Source organism: Aptenodytes patagonicus, chromosome 1 (genome assembly GCF_965638725.1).
Source record: "Aptenodytes patagonicus chromosome 1, bAptPat1.pri.cur, whole genome shotgun sequence".
In the NCBI taxonomy this organism is placed as follows: domain Eukaryota; kingdom Metazoa; phylum Chordata; class Aves; order Sphenisciformes; family Spheniscidae; genus Aptenodytes; species Aptenodytes patagonicus.
The window spans coordinates 128,493,080-128,516,887 of record NC_134949.1 but is presented as its reverse complement, the minus strand read 5'-3'; the positions used below and the strand labels follow the sequence as shown (position 1 = coordinate 128,516,887).

Below are 23,808 nucleotides of genomic sequence, written 5' to 3'. Positions count from 1 at the left end.
TGGCTCCTACCTAGGGGCGTGCAACCGTAAAGTTCAGCACTGCCTGGCCGGCCCTTCCCTGCTCTCGCTGCAGCCAGACCTTCACTCTCGTTAGGTGAAACACTCGGTCAGTCAGTAAGCCCAACACTACTGTTGGAAAAAAAAGTCGAACAGCTTAACTTTGGAGAGCCTTTCTCAAAGTGCGTTGACAAAGCAAGTCAATAGCTGTTTGTTAGATTTTCTGGTCATTTTGCTCACAGAGTTCAACAGAAGTTGAAGCTTCCTACACAGCTTTTTTCGTTCACACTTTTGTAGACACAAAGAGAAACCCCTGTCAACGTTTGTCCCCAGACAACGCAGCCATTAGATGGAAAGCCCCTGAGCACCGGGCATCACTTGCTCACCAGGCGGCTGCTGCGGTCCTTTGGCACGTGGGAGGTTTAATCCCACGCAGCCTTCATGTGCCAAAGGCACCCGGAGGGGTGCCCCTCTCCACAGGGGGGACAGGCAGAGCAGGCAGCGCCACGAGTGGAAAAGGGAGAGGATAAATAATTCATTTCCTGAAACCTGGACAACTGTTCCCATCCCTTGCCCACTTGCTGAAGGGATTTCCATTTTCAAACACCAGTGGTGATGACTCCCTTCAGGGACGTGTGAAGTGGTGACGAGTGCCCTGACTGGGAAAAGAGATGTTTAATCCCAGCACTTTCCCCCAGCAGCGTCATTCTTCCAGTGCCTTTCTCCTCCTGTCCTTCAGCAGTACCTGAACTGTACACAAATCCCTGCTTTGTTTCGCTAGTAGAAATAGCGCAAACATATAAGGGCACTTTCTTTTCTCTATCTCCAGCTTGAGGTGGTGGAAGAAAAAATGAGTAAATGTTTACAGCTGCTCCAGCCAGAGTGGAGTGAAAACCCAAAGGTGAACTTCTCTCTTGCTCTCCCTGTACCAAGATTATGAACAGAGGGAGGTTTTCATCCCTGTGAAAAGTCTGCCATTATTCCTAGTGACTTGATTATTTTTTCAGAGCAAGAAAAAAACCACTATTTTAAGACATCACTAGAGGAATGAATTTGACAAGCCTTTATCCAACTGAATGTTTAAATTTTGAAAGGAAAAAAAAAATCAGCATGACTGACAAGGTCCTTTTAAAACACATAATATGCTGAACCTTACATGACACTTCTGTAGGTGTTAGTCTAAAAAGCTATCTTTACATGCAATGTAGCAAATGAACTGTGTAAGGCAGGGGTTGTAGCTATATGCATCGTTGCTAAGTAGTACTACAGGATTGTAAAACCTGACAAACTTGTTCTCTTACAGCTCCATGTCCCCAGGGAAGAGGCTGTGTATTCTTGTTCTTTAAACACCTGAAAAGTTCGTTTTGGACTAACTATTGCCATTTATACTCTACAGTTGCAGGCAGTTGACCCTTAAAGAGGTGAGGGGCTTGAACTTCGAGAGGTGCTACGTGGGGAGCCAGTAGAGGTGAAGGATGACCTCTGGCTCTCACAGGAGCTCATCGTCCTTTTCCCGTTGAGGAAACGTTTGCCTGATCGTTCCCCTCAAAGGTTAGGAGAGGGCTGGGGGTTGCGTAGCCAGTCCCATCCCAGCTTGCTGGTAGGGAGAGGTGAGAAACTCAGTGGTGGGATTTTGGTGACCCTTAGGGCAGGAGTGAGGAGTGCCATCAGCAGTGGGGGCTATTTTACAGGGCAGGGAGCATCCTTCAGCTCCAACTGGAGACCTGTGGAGAATGGGAAACTTCCTCTCGTTGCTCCAGAAGAGCAAAAATCTAAAAGCCAGCAAGTAAAACTATGCCAGAAACACATACTGGCTTACTGCTGCTGCCCCATCCCTTCTGGTGGTTTATGCACAGATGGGTAACCCTACTATTTTACTCTCTGGATTCAGCCACCAAACAGTCACCTCTAACCTCTTCTCTTTTAGGAGGTCTTGTCTCCATGCGAGGTGTGTGGACGACAGTTTTAAGGGCTGGCAGCTCATCACACATGATAGAGATGATAACTGAGGCGAAGGGGTCTGGCCACCTCAATGTCCCCCCCTTCTACAGGGAAGGATCTCCAGCAGACTCAGGGCCAGCCTCCTGCCCAGTTCGGTGCCATGTGCAGCCATGGTGCTCTTGCTTCAAGTGTCCCAACGTTGTCCCACAAACGGGGTCCGGTACCCGGTGTGCAATAAGCCCATCTTACGCACAGAGCCGAGATACTTATTTAGTCCATGTTTGCGCCAAGACGGGTGCTAGGTGGTAATTCCACAAAGCTAGCACACCACACAAAAGAACTACAGCATATTTATATTGTTACATGATTAGCGAAAGCCCGCCTAAATCCATGCTCACTGGTTAGTTACGTTCAAATTAGCCTCGCTTGCTATGTAAATTAGCACGCATGATCCTTGCAGGTGTGGGGGGGCAAGTCTTTCCAGTCTTGAATTGAGTCGGTAGTCGCGATCCCCCCCTGCCGCCTTTACCTTTCCCCTAGTTACCACAGTTTCTTGCTGACTTCTTGGTTTTTTTGGCAATCATCTAGCCTCCGACGCCTTCTAGGGCAGGATGTTCCCCTTCTATCAGTCTTCTAGTTCTTCTTCAAAGGCATAGTCGTCGTAAGGCATGCATTGTTTATACAAGGTAATCAGGCTAGAAAAATGAAGACTACAGTCTAGGATAGGTATTAACCTAAACATATGGCTACACCAATGGTGGAGGCCCTGCAGCTCCTGTATCCATTTCTGTGCTCTTCTTACTGCGGCCCATGTAGCCCACTACCACATAAGCTCACATTCCTGTCCGCCACTGAAATGCAGAACAGCTTATTCCCATCCCTTTATTGCTTTTTTTAAATTGTTTGAAGATGTTTATCAAGTGTCCCTCCCTAGCTTTCCATCCATCTTTTCCTCTCTCTTCACTTTTTCTGGACTTCTGGGTCATCCTCACCCTTCCTTGGGGGTCTCTTGTCAGTTGTTCAAGTCTTCCTCGAGGAGCAGTGCTAAAAACCCACCAACAACCTCCAGCTGAGGCTATCCCCGTGCGGAGGAGAGCAGATGAGTCTGGCCGTTTTTTCTAACCCATAAGAAAGAAACTGTGCGCGCCTCCCGCAACCCTCCAATGGACTTGCCATGAGTAGTTGTTTTAATTTTATTTTCCTTTCCCTGAAATTCATGTTTGTCTGTTTTTAATTTCAGGATGGCTACCAAGCTCCTTTCAGCACTGAATTAGAGAAACGTAGGATACAGTAGCAGCTAGACTCCCCTATTAATCAAATTAATGTGTCTTGGTGAACCAATTCAGAATACCGTGGTGCTGGCTCTTGTGATTTCATAACATCTCACGACATTCAGTATTTTTGTTAAAGCTCTGCTTTCCAGATTCATGTGATAATGGGAGAAGCTGAGGTTTCACTTAGGCAGAATTAGCAATAAAGTATCTGGAGCACCTGGCTGTAGGGAGTAATTGGCAAATGGGACCCAAGTGCATCCTAAAGTCTCAGAAAACCAAAAGCCAAATAAAAAGCACCTGCAAACAACTGTTGTTGGCTGACCTTGCTGGAAAGATGCTTGTAATAAATGTGCTTGTCTGGCTGCTCCTGTGGTCAGGAGCTGCTGAATGCCGATCCCAAGTTCTCCAAAGTGCTGTGATGTTTTCTGGATAGCCCCCTGTGGGAAGCTGGGAGGGGGGTGGGAGACGAGATGCAAAGTGAGGCAAGAAATTATCACCCACAAAAGCTATGGAGTGGGAAACCTGGGCCTCCAACCCCCCAGGACCAATCGTAACGAAAGTGCCCCCTGCTAAAAGGCTTTGGGGTGCTCTGCGTGTTACCAGATACCTCGACTTCAAATGCCTGTGTGGGTTTTCCCAGCAATACCCAGCGTCCCAGCCAAGGTGCTGGTCAGGAGGTGCCAGGAGGTGTCAGAACAGCCCAGACGCAAGGGGCATAGACGTACCTGTGACGTTTGGGAGCACGAGGCCACTTCAGAGGCTTTGGCTCGGTGCCATTTCCCCTGTGCATCAGCCACGTCTGAATAAGAGGGTGGCTGAATGAAGACGAGGGTGCAGAGTGAATAGGCACCGGGTGTATTGCTCGTGGAGGGGAACCAGTTTTTACCAATTTTCCACTTTCTGTGATGAGGACCTGTTTCAGCCAACGCTGCCAGGGTGCTCTCTCTTCAGTGGGAGGAGTGCATGAAAAATACAATTTAATGCCACCGTTGGCTGCTGTTCCTTCCCAAGGAGCTGTGCGGGGCAGGGAGCAGCAGTGCGAGCACCACGGACACCTGCGAAGGCGCTGACTGAAGATGATACTTAGAGGAGCAGTGAACTACACTGGGTGCAACCGTGACTGTCGCTTGCTATGGGCTGCCCATACGCAGTCCCCATCCCCTGAGAAATGACAGTGTTAAAATATGCCGCCAGACAAAATATGGCAGAAAATACAGTTTTACAAACCTCTTGACATGAAAACTTTAAAAATATGTGGGATATGGGGCAGTAAGAGAGACACCCAATAAACAGCTGGACATAAAGGCGGCTGCAAACTACCCACAAATAAAGGAAGCGCTGAGGCTGACTGCGAGACTGGTGGAAGACTTCTCCTGCCATCCTTGTCCTGCTGCGGAAACGTTTTAAGTTGTTACCAGGAACAGTTTGCAAAGGCTCACACAAAGCCACCGTCAGAAATAACTCGAATGCAGAGAGGAAAAAATTGCTTGAGAGTTCTTTTGGGAAGGATTAGGTTTAAAATAATTGCCATTTATAAATTAATTTCACATCCTTTTGGAGCTTGGCCTACTAGCATTTCAAGGCTTGACTGGAGCTGGCAGACAGGGTGGGCATGGATTCTAGGGCCTGACTGCCAAGAAAAAGGAAAATATTAAGAGAAAAAATTGGCAATGAAAAAAAAAAGGCCAGGGAAATATAGGGAAATGAGATTTAGTTTAGGAAAATCATTGTTCTCTGAGCCATGGACTGATTTTATGGCTGGCATATTAGTCACAGTCTTACATGAGCCTGGCTTTTGTAATTGATGTCTGAAGAGAAACTGGTGGAGAACACAGCTCCCAACGCTTTAATAATTTTTAAATCCATGATTCTGTTATTTGTTATTTTTAATCATGGGGGGTTTTATTTAAATTCATATCAAAGTCTATTGAAAGCAGTGGGGAGACTCCTCTCAGCTTCAACAACTTTGAATCAAGCTGTGTAAAAATAGATGCCACATGCCTCAAGACTTCTGCTGCAGTCTTGCCAACTGAGTCCAAGCAGCAAAGTAAGACCACGACTCTTCTGTTTCTTACACCCAGCATTTCAGGGTCATGAGTTATTGGGGCCTAGCCGAAGCCCGTGTGACACCTCTCAGTGCTTTTGCCCAATGCTGGATTAGACCTGAGCGATCTGGGCTTGCTCCTGCTGTTCTCTACGGCGCTGAGCACATGCCTTCCCTCTGCATTTCCCTGGGCTGGTTTAATAGCAGAGAGATGCTCTATTGCCCAGGAGGCATTTTGCACAGAGCTGTACAGTAGACGAACGGCTCCTTTCCAAAAGAAAAATGTGCATGGTGAAAATAAAAATGCCCGGGACACATGGGAGAGGAGTGAACCCAGGGTGGAGCCCTGTTGCAAGGGCTGCTCCTCCTTTCAATGCAAGTCAAGCCATTGGTAAACTGGAAAGCACTGTAACAGACGCCAGCCTGAGTCACGGAGCAACTGCAAAGGCCTCTCCACAGACCACGGCTTGGAAATCATCTCTGCTGAGGCATGGGTGGACCAGGCCAGTTCTTCATCTTAGCGCTTTTTGGGCGTTTTGCGGTGTGCGTCTTTAGTTACGACTGCATGAAGAAGGCTGCCCTCCAGCACTGAGAGGGTGCTGGCAGCTTGCAGCCCAGGGTGGGCAGCACCTCACCGCTGACCCTAGCAGAGCGGTGGTGAAGCGGGAGCGAGGCGGCTGACATCCAGCACTGCGGGGGGGAGGCCTCGCTGGAGGAGAGGGCCCGGGGCTAACGCCCAGCTATCAGGTAAAATCGGAGACCGAGAGATCGGAGATGCAGACGGATTCAAGAAAAACTGTTGAAAACAGATTGTTAGTCAGCCTTATGGATCTCAGCGAAGGACATGTTTTTCCTACTGGAAGAGAGCCATGATGTAGAAATAGACTGAAATCAAGAAAGAGGGCTGCAGCCGTAGCTTAGGCTGTATATTTAAACATTTTTGCTGTCAGACCATCTGGGCCTGGAGCTAAATTTACCTACAAATTATTTTCAATGTTTCTACTTCTTGAGAGTTGAAAGGTGCACTTGACACTTTATGCCAGGAGGAAAGATAAAATAAATGTCCTGGGTCAGATTTTCCCAGTGTCAGACCTGTGTGTGGTTTTGGATGCCTAATCTGTCTGCAACTCCTCACTTTAAGCCCAGGCCGGGTGCTCTGCGCACACAGAGCCCCTCCACAGCCAACACAAAAACTTGACTTGCATTCTTGCTCCTCGTAACTCTGGGGTTTTTTCTGCAATGCAAATGCACTCACATCTTTTTCTGCCCTTTTTTTTTTTTTTTGTTACTGACTTTTTTTTTTTTGAACCATGGCTAAAGGAAGACTATGGGGGATCCAGAAAGTCTAGTTTCTGACTCAGCTCAGTCAAATTTGCTCGGTGACTCTCACGCACCTGGATCCCAGGAGAAAGCCTCAAACTCAGGTGAGGTCTGGCAGTCCCCTAGACATCAGGGAAGGTTTGGTGTGGGCCTCTGATGCCCCACGGGGAGCACACGGGACAGGGACTGACAGATGCTGGGTGAGAAAGTTGTGTTCTGCAACTCTGCAACTTTTGCAACCTTTCCCCACAAAATGAGGCACCTGCATCTAGCCTTGGGTTGGCCACTGCTGTGAAAAAAAGAGTCCACCGCCCCAAATTTTAGGTGCCTGAGTCACTCCTTTGGGGACTGGCTTACTGATTCCTCCTTTCAAAGGAAAATGGATGAAGATGGCTGTACCTCTTGCTGGTCAGGACTCCCCAGCTCTTGGAGGGTGCCCCAGCACCTACACTGGAGTATTGAGTGTTCAGCAAGTCTCATCGGGCTCAGGGTAAACTAATCTCTCATCCTCTGCCTGTGTTGTTTCTCCTCTTAAGGAAATTTTCCCATTTAAATGGTTTTGTGCAAATGGTTCCTTCAGTTTTCTTTAGAGACAAAAGTGTGAAAGTATCTACTGGACAATCACATCCCAGAGTTGGTGTTTTTCTGATCTTAAAACAAGAACCTTTATTAGTCTCCAATTACTGCCCATCAACTTGGGAAAGACTAAAAATAATTCTATTTGGGGAGTAGAGAAATTAAGTCTCAAGAGACATAGGGCCTTTCAGCTTTTTAATGCGGCTGATTGCGCCTTTCTGTTCTGTGTGCCATAAAAGTAATAAAATTTAAATATTTTATAAAAGTGATCTGTGATGGGTGATGGTACGGAACTGATCTGGTGGTTCAGTTTATCTATGATTTTAAAATCCCCACAAGGAAACTCTTAAATGCTGTTATCCATCCCACATCACGTATAGATCATCTCAATCAGAAAGACTTTCTTGGTAATAAAGCTCCTCTATCTAGCTAGTTGTGAGTGCGCTGCCTTCAGACGGTTTCTTTTTAACGGATGGCATGGAAAACTCTTCCAAGGCCAAAATACGTGAATAAGATTTATTAATCCTGTAGCCCCTGTCACTCACGATAATGCTAATAATCCATAAGCCTTACATCATGTCTAACATCCCATGTAACAAATGCATCTCTGGGAGATGAACAATAAATCCCATGTGCACTCTGCTCCCTTCTCCTCCGCCTTGATGAGGAAGCCCCAGATTTGGTGCAGCTCTTTCCAGCTACCCTGGTTCCTTCTTGCTTCCCGCGCTGGCAGGAGGCTGACACTGCCCCAGCCCTTCCCAGGGGACCCCTCCTCTGAAGCCGTCAGTATTTGTCACTGTATTTGCAGTCAGGGTAGCGGTAGGCAAAACGGGAATCGCACGACCGCAGAGGTTTCAGGAGCTCTGCCAGCTTCGCAACCGCCTCGTTGACGCCCTGGTCATCGGCGAGACCACTGGCACAGTGCTGCAGGAAGCTGTCTATTTTCTCCTGCACAGGTTGCAGGAATTTCCCCTTCAGGAGCTTAGGCAAAAGCTCTTGACATACCATGACGAGGCTGTGCTTCTCTCTGATGGAGTTACAGGACACAAATGCAGACTGGCAGTCCACAGTCAAACAGCTAAATATGTCTTTATACTCCTGCTGGCCGTCAGTCAGCTGGCTCCCTATTAGAGACAATTAAACCAGTTGTTAGAAGCACAGTAGCAAAATCTTGGATAATCACGTATGTCTGTACCTCTGTATTAACATGGGGTTTGTTACTATCTAAAGGATGCGGCTATCTTTCACCACAAAGTACTCTGTGCTGTAGCTGTGTACGGGCCAATTTTCTCACTCCTGAAATATATACATTTTTCTGAATGACAGAGCTCTGCAGAACCGCCTGACAGAGGAAGTGGAGAGCAGTCTGTTGAGTCAAACTGATGCAGAAAAAGCGAGAAGAACTGGAGTGCTAACCTAAATTGTGGAGTTCCTACAAAAACTACCACAAACAGCCGAACCCGTAATTTTTGCATGTTACCCAAAATCATTAAATTGCAACAACAGCTCATCTAGCTGGAGTCAAGTCAACAGTAATAGCTGTTGGGACAAGAAAAAGAAACCCAGTGGAAAATTCTCTGACAGCTGCTTCTGAATATTTGAGATCTACTCAGCTGAATGTGTGAGCTGAGCAAAGGCCTTTTGAAAATTTGAACATTCAAAATGAAATTGTTGAATTATTGGAGGCATAGTCTTTGACTAGCTCTACTTCCAGGAGTAGACCAATGTAACCTGTGAAAAGTGAATAGTAACTCTTGATTTTATGTAAAAATGACAAAAGGGGGATTTTGTTGTTATAATAATGATTATTAGTTAATGTGATAAATGCACCTAAAAAGAGTCTGATTTGACCCAATACTTAAAATAAATCAAGTTATGAAATTTCTACTTGCAAATATTGACATTTGTGTGGCAAAAGTTTTAAAAGAGGTGATTTAGGAAGACTTCAAATGAGAGCGTTCAGCACTGTGCACATTGGATGCTGCTGCCACCCACAGAGGGGGCCGGGCAGGACATAAGCGCCCACGGTCGGTTACCAAACCACCGACAGCACAAACAAAACGCCTGTCGCCTTCCCGACTCAGAGCCAGGTTGGCAGGAGCTGCTGATGCTTTTGCTGTCGGTAAACCTCTCCGTGAACTTTTCATTATTTAATTTTGCAAGCGATGTTTGGTTGATTAAAAAAAAAAAATCAGCAGCACGGCCGAGCGTAGCAGGTGAAAGATTTGTTTCCCCTGCCTCGCTGAGCCCTCCTGCAACAGATGCGCGGCCATGGAGCCTGCTGAGTACCTTCCTCCTTGTCGATGATCCCCAGCATGCTGGCATCCCGGATGAACAGATGCCCGTTGCTAAACACGCCGAAGGTGCCAGCGTCCACGTGGGTGAAGTAGAAGAAATAGTTGAGGTCGTTGGTGCCCATGGAGCGGAGGACGGCGAGGAGCTGGAGGGCCAGGTCGGCGGCCACCTCGGGGGCTGCGCCATAGAAGTCACGCAGGGGCCGGGTGCTGGCGCTGACCACCAGCCGCCCGCAGGAGCCCAGGTACCGTGGGAAGGGCCATCCCTCCACGTCGGGGAAGATCTGCCGGGGAGAGCGGGAACAGGGGGATTGCCCCTGCCCTCTGGCCGCTGTGCTCTGCCCCGCTCTGGACCCACCTCCCTCCCGGAGGACTTTCCAGTGCCCTGGCCGGCTTCAAGCAGCAGTGCCGGTGCCGTGTTTTGCTTTCTAAAGCAGGCTGCAACCCTTCCTCACCCCAGCCTGCCCCAGCAGCTGGGGAAAGCACTGCTCCGTCCCGGAGTAGCTATGCTGCTTTTTTTTTTTTTCTTTTTTTAATTAAGGAAGAAGAATCTGATACTTCAAGACTTATTTCATGAGGGAGACTAACCGGAAAGTCCAAGATAATAATAGATTTCAAATTCATGAAAGTTTTAGCCACAGAAGAGCTAATTTTAGGTGTCTTTATGGAGCCTTTGATGGGTCCCTCATGAGCGCTGCATAGCTGAAGTCACAGCTTGGAGGTGAGGTGGGGCTAAAGCAGTTTTCGCTAATTTGTAAGAACTGCCTGGCCATTTTGTAAGAGACTTTGCAGTCTCAGGGACAGAAGTGCTGGGTGTTTGCTACAGTGGGGACACTTGGGCTGGGCTCCCTGCATCACTGCAGCTCGTGCTAGCAGCGCAGTTTTCCAGGTGGAAAACAAACCTAATGACTTCTGAGCTGTACCAACACAAAGCTTTCTGCCATTTACATTATAACTTGTCTGTCTCCCCAGCGCCCCTGACCCTGCCAAGGCAGGGTTATGAACTCGTTCAGTTTCATGTTTAAGGTTGCTTCTCCCTTCTGCTGTGAAGGCATCTTGGGCACCCACGTAAAACCAAGCCATTTCTCTGCAGCATATTTTTCTCACCTCTTTAAGCTACATTCCCGTATCTTTACAGTGCTGAGAGCCGCAGCCTCATGCCCCAGTGAGCCGTGGCCGGGGTGGCTGACTGACCCCCGGGAGTCTCCCAGAGCACGAGCACCGTTCCCCCTCCCTGGGAGGGGGGCAGAGCCCTGTGAGCTGCTGAGGGCAGCAGTGGCCTGGGGCAGGAGATAGATGCTGCCGCTGCCTCTCTTCTTCGTGGAATCTCAAAGGGTTGAAAGAAACAGCAATGAGGACTAAAGGAGGGGCAGTGGTGGGGATGGGTGAGGATACTCCCTCAGAAACACATGCAAGGAAAGAGAGGAGCCACATGCCAGGCATGCCAGGAGGGGACCAGGGGAGGGGCGTGAGACCTCCCAGCTCTCTGCCTTCAAGCTCAGAGCCCAGTTGTATTTGGGATTCCACCAAACACCTCTGCAAAGCTACACGTTGCTACAGAGAGAGTTACCAGTGGCATGTAAATGGAAGAAACAGCTCTGGCTCATGGAGCCTGGGAAATCAGTGCTCCCCAAGTCCATGTTCAACCTCAACGCTGCGTCTTGGTCCTCCCGTGCTAAAGCATGCTCTTTCTCTTTCATAAATAGGCTGTGATTTTAAGTAATATATTAGCAATGCAAACATAACACTGTGAAGTATTGGGGACATGTAAAGCCCTGGCTTTCACAGTGCGCCAGTGCAATAACCTGTCTGGTTTCTGATTTATTTAAGGGGCTGGGCATCCGTATCTCTCCACAACTTCACAGGCTGATGCAAGGACCACTGCAGGAGTCTGCCTGACTTCAGCCAGCCAACCCCATAGAAGAAACTCGCTTTATGAAGGCTAGGGAGCTTGCCAAAGGGTAGGGCCAGGACTCCTCTGCAGCCAGGGGCTGGTGCACGTCTCATGCGAGGGTTCACTTGCAAGGGGCTGCAGGGTGGCGTTTCAAGCTGGGGCAAAGTGGTACCTACCTGTAACAAGATGGGGTGTGAATTCACTGACAGCGTGTACAGGAGGCGCAGTTTGTCCCGGTCGGTGAGGTGGTCCATGTAGATGCTGCCAGCGTCTGGCACCTCAGCGTAGCGCCGCACTATCCTGTCCAGGAGACGCTGGGACGGGCAGCGCAGCATTGGGCTAGACAGGCCCTGGTGAGAGGGCAAAACATGACAAAGGTGTTTATTTTCCAGCCTGAGATGTCGCAATGTGCTTGGCCCATGCTGGGGGTATGGGGACCTCTGTACTCTGCCCACTGCGCCTCTGACCCCTGTGGCACAGCTGCTGGTGGGTACGGGCACACAGGGGGATCTCTACAGCAAACCCCTCCCAGGAAAAAACGCCATGCCATCCAAAAATGCCTGTTCACAACTCAGGTTTCCAAAATGGCACCCAGTCTTTGCGGCACTGCCGCAGAGGCTGCAAACCCCGTTTCTCCCCGACTGCGTGGCACCACGTTGTTCCGTGCTGGCGGGCCTCCTCCCTCTGCCTGGATTTCCAGCCCTGGCATCCCGGCTCTCTGGTGGAGGCCTCCCTGTCATTAAGCTGGTGAGTCACTTGCCTCGTTAAATAATGTCTTCGGATCACTTCACTAGTTGCTTAACCTGTGAGCAGCTTTCTTGGAAAAACTATTTGCTAAGGTCAGTAAACAAGCTTTAAAAATGTAGATACACACTGTATGTGGGTACAAGCACAGGATATATTCTCCCTCTGATAAACTTGCGCATTAACTATCAAAACCAAATTTGAATAGCCTGTGCATATTTTTTGTAAATAGCAGCAACAAATAAAGAACTGTTGGGCTAATGGAGTCAACCATTACTGTATTTCACCTTTCAGATTTGGAGGTTTGGCTTGTAAAATTGCACAAGCAGCCTATGGCTGGGATAAATGGCGTAGAATTTTATACCTTCGTAGTCAAAAGAGACCTTTGTTTTGAAGTCAGTCTTCCTTAACAGCCAAGGAGAGTGGACGTACGGACAGTTGCCCATAGTGGCACAGAAATGCTGCCCTGCCATGCCTATGCTGGGGAAGGGAATCAGGTTTTTGCTAAGCTTTTTTCTTCCAAATGATCCGAGTAGCCAAATTTACTCTTTCGGTTTTTCTTTCTAATTTGATGGCTGGGAGATGTGCTTCGGAGGAAAGGGCACTGGAGCTCACATTGCTCCCTGCCATGCTTCACGTTGAGAGCAAAGATTTGACTCAGGATCTCCCCAAGTCATTGGTAACTCTAAGGTAGGTCTCTCTCAGCCCTTCCTGCGTGAGCTGTTCATTTGGCATAAAACATGGCTTAATTACCCAGCCATGACAAAAAAATGAAGAAACAAGGAAAGAAAGAGTGTGCCGCTCTCCCGGTGGTAGGTGAAAAGGGGGGACTGGACCTCCCACGTCCCCTCCTCTGCCTCCCTGCCAGCCTCAGTGAGGTCCCAACCGCTCCTTCGTTGGCCATTGGCTGCATGGAACAAGCCCTGAATGCCAACAGCTGGTCAAAACTACCTGAAAAACTCAACCCCAACTGGAGCATTGTTTCGCAACAACCGAAGAAACATTTCTTTCCCCAAGACAATAAAACATTTGTCAAAAATAATTCTCCCCAGTTCTAGTTACAAGTCTTCATACACTCCTCTCCTCTGGTGTAGCCTTAGCAAGGAAATATTTTTTCAACTAATTATCTAAAACCATAGAAGGAGGGGGGGAAGGGATGGTTACGGATTTCTGTCTTGCAGCACTTGCAGGCATGTTGTGGCTGACTCTGTCACTTTCCCTTTGGAGGAGAAGTGAGAAAAAATGGGCAGAACAGAGATGTGTTGAAGAAGAGATAAACGGTGGAGAAAGTCTCTTGCAGCTCGGCGTGTATGCAAATATTTGCAGCCAAAGTTAGAAAGCCTTGCTGCCTCCAGGAGTTTGCAATGCAAAAGCTGACACCCTTAAGAGTATACGGTAGGAACCGAAATCACGGTGGCAGAGAATGCATGAAAGTTGTAATTAGGATTTTTTCCAAGGTCAGACCTCATCCTGTTAACACAGACATGGACATGCGCTGCATGTGGTGGTCATGGCTGCTCGTTTCCCGAGGAACCATTTCAGGCATACCAGCGGCGGTGCGGGAGCAGAGGAGCAGGGCTGGGTGCTGCCATGATTATATCAACCATCAGTGCGGCTTCCTATGATTTAATGAAGCCCTGATCCACCAAAGCTGGACAGTGGGGCCTTTTGATTTCGGCAGAGCTGTTCAAATGCGTAAAGTTCAGCACCTGCTCAAGTGTTTCGGTGGAGCGGGGCCTCCCCTACCAGCAGACTGATGGAAACATCCATACAGCAGAAAAGGAGCTGGAGTTGTAAAACTGTCAGACAAAAACTGTCGATGGAAGAAAAATTTGAAGAACACATACTTGAAACACTGGAGATACTGATTTATCTGGGAATATCTTAAGTCCTTTGCAGCGTCTTATCACCCCAGAGAATAAGACCTGACAGACAGCCTGATGTACTGCTTGTGATTGATATGGAAAGCGTCTTATTTACTTTGATTAAATACCCACATTTTTATATCTGATAATAAGTAGTTCCTGCAAAGCCTACCTGCACTCAACTGTGATTTTTTTTTCCTACTGCACAGTATGTGATGCATTTTAAACTCCCATGTATGCATATGTGTGCGTATCTAGTGTGGATGCACCCAGAATTCACTCTGACGTAAAGACGACCTCTGGAAGAAAACCTCTCCTCACTCTGCTTTCTCTTCAGCCAGCCCAAGGAGGGACGGCACAGCTCAGGGGCACAGCTCAGGAGCACAGCTGCCTCCTGCCCCACGCGCTGCCGCCTGGGTGCAGCTTCATCAAATGAACAAGTTTGGGGTGGGTTCCAGGAGGAAACATTTGGATGTAGATTGTCAAGGCACCTGCAGCTCCTGGCTGCTTTGTTCACCCCCAAAAGAAGGAAACTGAGGACTCCCTGTGAAGCTATGGGACTCGTCCCCACTGCAGGCACCACTGCTATCGTCCTCCTCCAGCAGGAGGTTGGATGCGGTTGGTGCCACCAGGTTTACCGAAGCATGTCTCTGATGGTGAGGTGCAGGGTCAAAAAGGCGGCAGGTCTGGGAGGTGGCTCTGGGAGCCCGGTAATGCCCGTCCTTCCCTAGGTTCGACCAGCTGCCAGATCAGCGAGCTGCTACCTATGCGCTGTGAGCAAAGTGATGCATACCGGCCACATAACCACAGTGCCGGCACATCCGCCGAGGGCTGGCTGAGGGGCTGGTCAATAGTTTCAAACAGTACATCCTAGAGAGAGGGGCTGAAAATGGCTGGCTTTTCACCTGGGTACTGCTTTCGTCTCTCTGCCTTCAGCATTTTCCAGGCTATGCTTTGTAGGCGGGGCTGTAAATTTGCCCTGCGGGCGATCTGTGCTGAAACTAACCCGCTTTTTTTGTTGTTCTTCCCTTTGAACAGGAAAAGCATGCGGTGCAGTTTGAGGGGATGAGCTCCTGGGAGAAGCAGCCGATGGCTGGGGCTACTGCACAGGCTGAGCCCCAGCTAAAGCCTGCTCATCTCCGAAGCCGGATGGATTTTAACACTAAAGACTTTGCTGCGTCCAATAAAGATTTTCATTGTGGCGGGTGAAATAATCACTGTGGCAGGCAGCTCAGCTGATAGTTTGGTCAGGCAGGGCAGGGCAGGCAGCGTAAAGTGAAAAAACATTACTTCGTGGTCTGTAATTTTGATTCAAGCACGTTACGGTTTGTCGTAATTCTCTGCTCCATCAGACAAAATTACCTGAGCCCATTAGCTTTCCTCAGTGCTGCTATATGGGAAAAACTGTGGGGAGGGGAGTACAAACACCACTGGGGAACTGCAGCTTTGTGAAACCGGGTGGGCATCATGTTAGGCATCAACAGCAGCGTGCTGTTAACACCTCTGAGAAGAGAGAGGGGGCAAAAAGAAGCCAGAAGAGCAGTGCTGCAGGTAAGCATTTGCAGTGAAGTATGGTAGCCCCAAGAAACGCCCCCTCCGATGGCTCATGCTGGGTTACCAACATGCGTTTGCCTAGCCAACACCGCAGAGGGGCAGCAGCGCTGGGCTGGGGTGCAGGCAGAGGCGCTCCTGTGGCTTTCAGCTCTGAGGAGGGCAGGTGGGATGGGAAGAGAGGACGGGGATCCCTGGCTCTGTGGGGCCGGACAGCTTGGGGGGTATCCCTGTAACCTGTGGTGGCCCACACAACAGGGCTGGGAGCTGAGGAGGGTATCACGTACAAACTCAAACACACTGTATGACTGAAATGTTGTTGCTGCAGGCTGTTTTACAATTCAGACCACTGTGAGACCTGCAGCCATTTTGCAGAGCACGTGCCTGATCTTAAATAGTGATTACTGCTGAAATTTGGAGGGGGGGGGGGCTAGGCCCCAGGGCCTCTGGATTCCTATGCTCCTCTGTGTGTCCAAGCCTATATGCAGTTAGAAGGGATTTATATCCCGGTTTAGGTTTCTCTGCTTGATTTACAGAACCAAAGAACCATGAAAACACGAGTGGAGCATTCCTGAGGCCGGTGTGCAAAGGTCTGGGCCTCCCTGCAGCCTCCTGTGCCCTCTCCAACTAAAAAACTGCAGGGGTTGCTGAACTGTCCCAGGGAGTTTGTCCCTGGGCGCGTCCACCCAGGCTGGCCCCCAAGCTCACTTCAGAGGCACCCTGGAGCCGGGGTCAGCTCAGCTTCCTACTGCTGCATGGGGAAATTCAAGCACCCAGGAGAAACTGGACAGGTGCAAGGCCAGGGTGCCCGGCCAGAGTCTCCACGTGGTGCTGCATGTGCGTGTGTGCGTGCATGCGTGTGTGTGTACGTGTGCATGTGTGTGTGACCCAGCCAGCTCAACCGGGGATTCAGTTTCAGAGAGGATGGGGTAGGGAAAGCTGTATAGCACATCAAGAGCCTTTTAAGGAGAAGGATTTGGGCTCAGCTAATGACTTGACTTTGCAGCAGATCTGAGATACCACAGAGCTACATTTGTCCAGTTACTTTTCCACCCAGCAAATGGAAGTTTTAAGCTCTCCACTCCTCCTGTTTTACATAGCACTGCTATGGGGGCAACACAGTTTTGCACAAACCCCTTGGACACTCCAGCAATGCCAGAGGGCCTGGCACCCCGCCTTGCCCTCCTGCAGCCCCCTGCCATGCTGCCTTGGGGGACAGCGATGGTCAGTGGGTGCCTGAGAAGCTGCTGCCTGCCACCCTGGGAGGAGGTGTCCCTGCCCGCAGCCCACAAGCTCAGGTGAGGGATGCTCTGAGTGGAAGTGATGCATATCTGCCCCCTCTCCCTAGCCCCTCTCCCAAGGTTACTAGACAAAGTACAGTGTAGCTTTGCTACGAAGAATTTCTCCCTGCCTGGCACATGTCATCCTGCACCTCACCCCCTGGGAGGGAGGGTGCTGGCTTCAGGGTGACCTGGGGCTGTCAGTGACTCAGGTGAGTCTGTCTTGGAGCAGCTCAGGCACTAGCCGTGGCGCTGCTCCTGCTGCTGCTGCTGTAGCATGGGGTCTCCCGCTCTCCCTCCTCAGGCATGCGGCTCCATGGGGTAACAGAAGCGGAAAAACTAAAGCAGCATACCTCTAGCACTCAGCAAAGCTGAGCGGATGCAGCAGCATGCAGGAAGGAGGAAGCAGTTGCCTTTATAGAAAAGAAAAAAGTCCATTTTTCACAACCACTTCTCTCTTGGAAGGGGGAACTACTGGAATAACCCTTCTTTGCCTCTCAGGGTCTTGTTTAGAGTACATCCAGCCTCCACCCTGGCCCCTGCCCCTTGCCAGTGGATATTGCAATGCTTTGCTGTTGTTTGGATGGGCTGGGGGGATATGTGTGCATTTAGGGAGGGGACTTTTGCTCTCAGATGCAAGCCAGCTGCTGCAAAACACACTGGTGTGCCCAGTGGCCGTCCCTGGCTGCCAGTGGCATCCCTCGGCACAGGCAACACTCAGATGCCAGCTCTCCTCTGGACCCTGCCCACTCTGCCCACCCCAGCCCTGCCTGCGCGTCCGTCTCCCCGTGCCACGGCCGCCCGTCTGCCTGGTGGCAGTGACACCCCCCTGGCACGCTTGCCCTGGCTTCGCCTGTGACACCCCATGACTGCGACAGAAATGGCAGCGCGCTTCTTCGTGCCTGAGATCATCTGCTATAGATGGCAGGTGGATGAGGAATCGAGGCTCTGGCTCTGACTGCCCATGCTGCTCATGTTGAAACATGATGGAAAACTAGAAAAAAACCCAGAAGAAATATTCCCACTCGACTGTCACTATGTTTGTATGCATGGCCTTACGTTATCCCCATGCCTGAAGCCAGCGGGTGCTACGGCTTTCCACAGGCCTTCAGCCTCAGCCTGCACAAGGAGCTGGGATCCGGTGCCCTCCTTGCTGGGGCCAAGCCCCAGCCCTGGCCAGGCTGTGCCACAGTGTTACCTATGTCTAGGGGGTTTGGCCCTGGGCTGGGGTGCTTTTCTTCCCATCAGGGCCTCATTTTGCTTCTCCCCTGCGGTAGGTGGGCTCGGCTGGGGGGACATGGGGCTGCTGCCTCTCCACCGGCCGGGGCAGGAGGGAGAGGGCCGGCCATCACCCAAACTCACCCTCCACCAGGCAAGTCACAGCCACGTCTCCTTCAGACCCTTTTTTTCCCCCAAAACCACACAGCACCCCCCTGGGACTCCCTCTCCCCGCTCCCCCTGCTGGTGTGGGGTTCAGGGGCTGCGGGGCACGGACCTGGACCAGGTCGGGGGTGAGGCGCTTGGCCCGCAGCCACTTCTGGAAGCGGTGCGTGCGGCGCAGGGCGCGCTCCAGGCTGCAGGTCTTCGTCTTCAGCAGGGAGGTGCAGATGCGCTTGTCGGCCTGGTCGTGCCGGTACTTGGAGGTCAGCCGGGTGATGTCGACCAGCCGCCAGCTCTTGGCATCGTCAGTGTAGTTGCCCGAGTAGCTGAGCAGGTAGCTGGGGGGCAGCTTTAAACGAGAAGAAAGCCAGGTGTCAAACCTGCCAAACCAAAACGAGAGCCCCACGGAGAGCGGGTTAACAAGCCACACGGACACCCGCACAGCGCCAGCGCCACCGCGGTTGCTCCGCCGCACGCCGGCCCCAGGGGCTTTCTGTTGACAAAGGCCGGCCCCGGGCGGGTGGCCGGCCCTGGGTGCTGGGGTGAGGCGAGCTGGCCGAAGCCGTCGGCCAAGGAAACGCGCTTCGGAAAAAATGTCCGTCTTTGCTTCCCGCTTAAACCATCCCTTGTCATGAACAGTGCCATGGGGCGGGGGGGCGAAACGCCCAAATGAGGTCTTTTGGGCCATGTAGAGAGAGGGAGGGAAGGGAGAGGGCTGCAGGGTCTCGGTTCACGGGGAATCACTGGAGTTTATAAATTTCCTTAATCCTGTAGAAAGGGACCCAAAAAAGGAGTACTCGACACTTTAAGGGACCCCGCAGAACAAAACCTCCTGACAATAAATGTATTTGGGAATACCAGAATGACCTTTGGTTTTGAGGTGGTGTCCTTAGTACAACAGGTCCCCCCCTGACGTCACTGGCTGTATTTTAGCAGCCGGGATGAGTGACATCCCCAGGCAGCGGCAGAGTTCGGGGTGTGATGGGGGGCACGGGGGGCTCTGGGCGTGTGGCGCCACTGTAGCCATGGAGATCTTGCACTGATTTGCTCCCCCTACACAGGCACAGGAGGGGAGCATATGGGCCGGGTAATTAGGCTGTGACGATTTTTTTTTGTTTCAGCAGCCCCCTCAGCCCTGCCCACACACACGTCGCACACGCAGGAGCTGAGGAGCGCGGTGCCTGTTTTCTAAGTGTGTCTAACCTGCTCTTGGAAAGCGGCTGAACTCTGACCTTTGGTTTGGCCAATGTCACGCATTCGTTGCCTCTAAAACCTCCTGCCCTAACCTCCTTGCCTGAGCACGCAAGAAAGCACGTTCTAATTTAATCTCACCATAAATTAAAGCCGATAGCTCAGAATTGAAACAGGAGAGGCAAGAGGTTCCCTGCAGGATCAGCTAGCTGGAGTTAGATGAAAAGACATTAACATATCTGAAAGCTGAAGCTGATCTTTCAACTGCCAGTTGGGAAATCGGCACAGAGAAATTTTGGGGGGATTAATTTCCCCTGATTTCAGGCAAATAACTGACTCAGTGATGCTAGCCTCCCTCCGCGATCAGAGACCGACCAGCCTCCTCCCCATGACCCCTCTTGAAGGCAGTGCCTCGGTCCCCTTCCCCACCAAGGACCCTGTGCAGCTCAGCTCCGGGGCAAACACGGGTGCCCGGGGTAGGGGAAAGCCAGTCTCTGCGAAACACTGGTGCTTGCCCTGCTTTGGCTTTCGGCTCTAGCCATGTGCCTCCTTCAAAAAATGTGCCACGGAGATGCAGGCTGGCCAGAAGTCGAGGAGCCCGGCCCCTTGCGCAAGCACGTTGGGGGATTCAGGAATTTCGGTCATTTGGGCGTTTTGCCCAATATGAAATTAAAGCTTCCCTACAATTAGGGCATCTGACATGAAAATAAACACCTTGTTTGTTTTTGGGTTTTTTTTCAGTCTGGTTTTGAGCCAGGACTAAAGAGCAGAGAATAATTGCTATGCCTCACTGTGATTTGTTGTGCATCACGACCCCTCCCAGTGCCTAATCTGCAAAGCAAGCGCAGCGTGCCAGGCACGTACAGGGAAGACTTGGCTATGGGCTGGGTTTCTCTCTGTCTTTCTTTCTTTCTTTTTTAAGTTAAGCACAAATGTACCTTGTGATTTGGCTCAAGCGTGTGTGTTCAGGGGAGCTCACGTCAGGCAGATACCAGGAAAGCCCTGCCTCCCGCATGCAAGCAGCGTATGGATGTGTGAAATCCAGGGCTGAACGCTAATTTGAGCATGGATGGAGCGATTTCCTCCGCAGAGCTCCTGGGGGAGAGCCACGCGGGCCTGGGAACCCGGCATGGGGCCACAGCAATTCTGTATTTGGCATCATTTCTGGGCAGCGCAGCACTGGGCTGGCACACTTGCTAGATACTTTCAAGATTCATCATCAAGTTGTGCTGTAACAATAATTCACTCTCGAATGAAGCCTTTTAGCTAAGGGCCTGAATGTGCTTTAATTAAGTCTTTCAGTAAGATCTGTGTGAATAACTGAGTCACAGATTACAGATTTTAGATCAACCCAGAACTAAATGTTGAAGAAAATCAAACTTGTTTTTCTTTTTTCCTGGATGAAATAAAGTATTTTGTTTCAGCCAAAATAAATTTGCTTGCATTTGGAGTTTTACTTTTTTTTAAAAATTATGTAAGTTAAGACTTAAAACCAAAAATAAAGAAATGCCACATAAAACCCCATCAAATTGAAGCATTCCAGCTTTTTCAGACTTCCTTCCCATTACTTTTGGCCAAAGCTCATCACCAGTGTTGGCACAAGTCTGCAAATAGTTTTGGTCAGCTCAGCTTCAGAGTGTTTTGAAAATATAATATTTTATGAAAACTTTTGCTGCGCTCTGCTCTCAGGACAGTTGGTAGGCAGGCTTTGGTCTTCTCATTTACAGATGGATAAAGTTGGGCAAAGATAAGGGAAGTAAAGAACATTAGAGCATAAGATGAGTCACCAGCCGTTCTGGGAACAAAACCTACATCTTCTTACTTGTTAGTCGAGTGTGAATGCATGTCACAGCTCCCGGAAATGATGGAAAATTAATGAAGCATGTTCTAATGAGGATTAACACAAAGAAGCCCAAGTGCCATCCACCTTTGTGAACATGTGAAAAGGCACACGGGGTGGATCAAAGAGCGTAAGTGCCACTGAAATTTCCCCCGTTTAACCTTCCACTTGCCAAAAAATCCCGGCTGTTCAAGAAATCAAGTGGGAGAACAAGTTCAACCCCTGCAAAGAAAAGCCTGAAGCTGACTGACTGCTCAGGAGAACATTTTTAAAAGTTACCCTTTCCAAAGCGCTCGGAGCAGAACTGTGTGTTATCACTTATTTGTGTGCTGCACTGCTTGTGGGAAGCTGACTGCGGGCTCGCAGGAGAGAAAAAAAAGTCTCTTGTTTAGGAAGCCCCTCTACCTTCCCCGAAGCAGAAGCATTGTGCTGCCACACGTTTGTGGCTCTGCACTCCTGGACCCTGCTCGGACCCTCTGCACACCCACACCCCTTTCCCGCTGTCCCCTGGAGGAAAGCCAGCGTGGGGGCCTCCTGCTTTTGCTCACATAGCACCTTCTTTCCTGCGCCCCGGTGCAGCATGCAGCTGGCCACTGGCCAGCCAGAGGCAGTTGCTCACTGCAGAAGGCTACTGCTATTTTCAACAGGGCTGAAGGAAGCTGCGCGACCCCAACCTCCCCAGCAGCTAAGCAGGAGTAACCGAAATGGTGCACCTGCGACAAGCTGCATGTGCGGAAGCTTCTTTGTACCCGGTGGCAGGTCCCTAAAAACCCTGCACAGGTGAGTGGCAAAGGGGCTGCAGCAGGTTGGGGCATGGGGCAGGAGTCAGCTCCCATGCCGCCCTGCTGCAGAGAATAAAATGTAAGGCAGCCGTACCCTGAACGCACCCTTGGCCCCTGCAGACCCACACCAGCCCGTGTCAGCCAGCTGAACACGCTGATTGCAAATCCATCCTGTTTTTTGGGACAGGAGCCCGGGCTGGGTTGGGAGAAACCCAGCACTGCTGGCCTGGCCCTTCTTAGTTCCTCTGCACCTTACTTACTGCCTGCCCTGGCATCGCCCTCGGCACGAGCTGGGGGAGACAGAAAGCCAAGAGGGCAAAGTGCTGAGGGCTGGGACCTCCGGTGTGCCACAGCAAGGGGTGCCCTGGCATAGCAAAGCCACAAGCTGCCTTCTTCCAGCAGCAGTAAGGGAAGGATGGATGTTTGGTATTACAAGTCCATCCCAGACAAACCATTATGGTTTTACTATGCTACATTTTATAGGATAGTTTAAGATAAAAATGGTGATTTGTCCAATATTATCCTACTTACATTATAGCATTAAAAATACAATTTTACTATAATCATTTCTTCTCTCCCAGGCTTTTATATCTATAAAAGAAAGTGCATTTGGCTCTATAAATCATACCAGACCCAATAAACCCTTCCTCTGCCAAGCACTGCCTTTAACTTTCTCCTCAAATACACTGGCAACATCTTCCCTGCTGTCATCAGATACGCTCTGCTTTGGAGCCTAAAACTGATTGGATCAGTCTGACGACCGCTTGGACAGCATATGTCTCATCGACTTCGAGGCAGATGCAATTTCTGCCTCTGCCTTCAAGTTCTCGCAGAAACCTCCCAAAAGCGTCATAATAATTTAGCCCCATCTATTTTCGAGCGCGTAGGTAACCTGATGTGCAAAAGTCCTTGTGCCTCAGGCAAGTTTAGATCACTTTTGATCTTAGTTAATACGCACGTGAAATTCTGCACATTTGTGTTGTTACACATTTGTGTACCACACCTGGTACAAAATTATATAGCATGTTTATATGTTTGTAGTCAGCATAGTCCGTTGGGAGCATACAAAGCTAACCCCCCTTTGCCTTTACTCAGTTGCTCATAATAAAATATTTCCAGTACATCTAAACAAGCTGATTTCTTCCTTCCCTCTTCCCTTCCCCCATCACCGCCTTGAATTGTTTCGGAGCCACTCTCTATGCAGAAAGTTGTGCCTTTTACTCCTGCTTTCAAATTGTAATTCAGGGCTGAAGTCTGATCATGTTTGTGTGACTTTAAAAGAAAAGAGACAAAGCAGCAGCTTATAGACATTAATTAAACTAGCAGGTGCTGTAGTGGCAACCGGGTGCTAAGTTACTCTTTGCTCTGTCGTTCATTAAAGTACTTGGAAATACTAACAGGCAACTTTAGAGTTATTATGCAGAACGCTTTAAAAATTACTGTGCTGAGTTTCTGACCTTATTTCTTCTTTAAAGAATTTCTTGCAAATGGATGTCCCAATGCAGGCGTTGCATTTATCAAGTCCCAGGAAAGTCCGGCCAAAACTGTAGCTGGGTTTGATGTGGGGTGCAGACGGAGAAGCTGTCGCTGCTGTGGAAGGGTTACAGCTCAGAGCCAAAACCAGGAGCAGCATCAACGAATCTGCAACTCTGGAGCGAAGGCAACGTATCCAGCGCCCCATCTACAGTAGTGGAGAGCTCTGCCTTTTGCAAGTTACCCCTCTCTACGCTTTCAGTCTCTTTTTGATGACCTCAGCCTGCAGCGGTGAGCCCTGGAACACGGCAAGACACGCTGGATGCGGGAGACCCTGCCGCAGTCCCCATCCTGCCAGCTGG

The 23,808-nt window shown here is 50.0% G+C and overlaps 1 protein-coding gene and 2 long non-coding RNA genes across 3 annotated transcripts in view; 2 read left to right on the top strand and 1 right to left on the bottom strand.

The window, feature by feature from the left end:
* The window catches only part of LOC143168511 (uncharacterized), a 15,808-nt gene extending 6,761 nt beyond the window's left edge, over positions 1-9,047 (top strand). The window contains exon 2 of the long non-coding RNA XR_012996726.1: positions 8,479-9,047. This is a non-coding gene — a long non-coding RNA (uncharacterized LOC143168511). The remainder of the gene's footprint in view (positions 1-8,478) is intronic.
* Positions 7,655-23,808, bottom strand: DIPK2B (divergent protein kinase domain 2B). Its single transcript, XM_076354963.1, has 5 exons — positions 23,431-23,808; positions 18,276-18,540; positions 11,517-11,690; positions 9,442-9,730; positions 7,655-8,276 (listed from the first exon to the last, which is right to left on the bottom strand). Exons 1-5 carry the CDS (start codon positions 23,652-23,654, stop codon positions 7,936-7,938), a joined length of 1,293 nt encoding a protein of 430 aa, XP_076211078.1. The 5' UTR covers positions 23,655-23,808; the 3' UTR covers positions 7,655-7,935.
* LOC143168509 (uncharacterized) lies at positions 12,671-15,150 on the top strand. Its single transcript, XR_012996725.1, has 2 exons — positions 12,671-12,774; positions 14,988-15,150. It is a non-coding gene; the product is annotated as an uncharacterized LOC143168509 (long non-coding RNA).

What these genes read in the sequence shown, in the direction of transcription:
- DIPK2B (XM_076354963.1), bottom strand. Translation starts at nt 23,654, where the DNA reads ATGGGGCGCTGGATACGTTGCCTTCGCTCCAGAGTTGCAGATTCGTTG. An exon ending in CACACCCCATCTTGTTACAG is followed by an intron (nt 9,731 to 11,516) that starts GTAGGTACCACT and finishes TCTCCCCGGCAG; the next exon opens with ATCTTCCCCGACGTGGAGGG. An exon ending in GATCATCGACAAGGAGGAAG is followed by an intron (nt 8,277 to 9,441) that starts GTACTCAGCAGG and finishes TGTCTCTAATAG; the next exon opens with GGAGCCAGCTGACTGACGGC.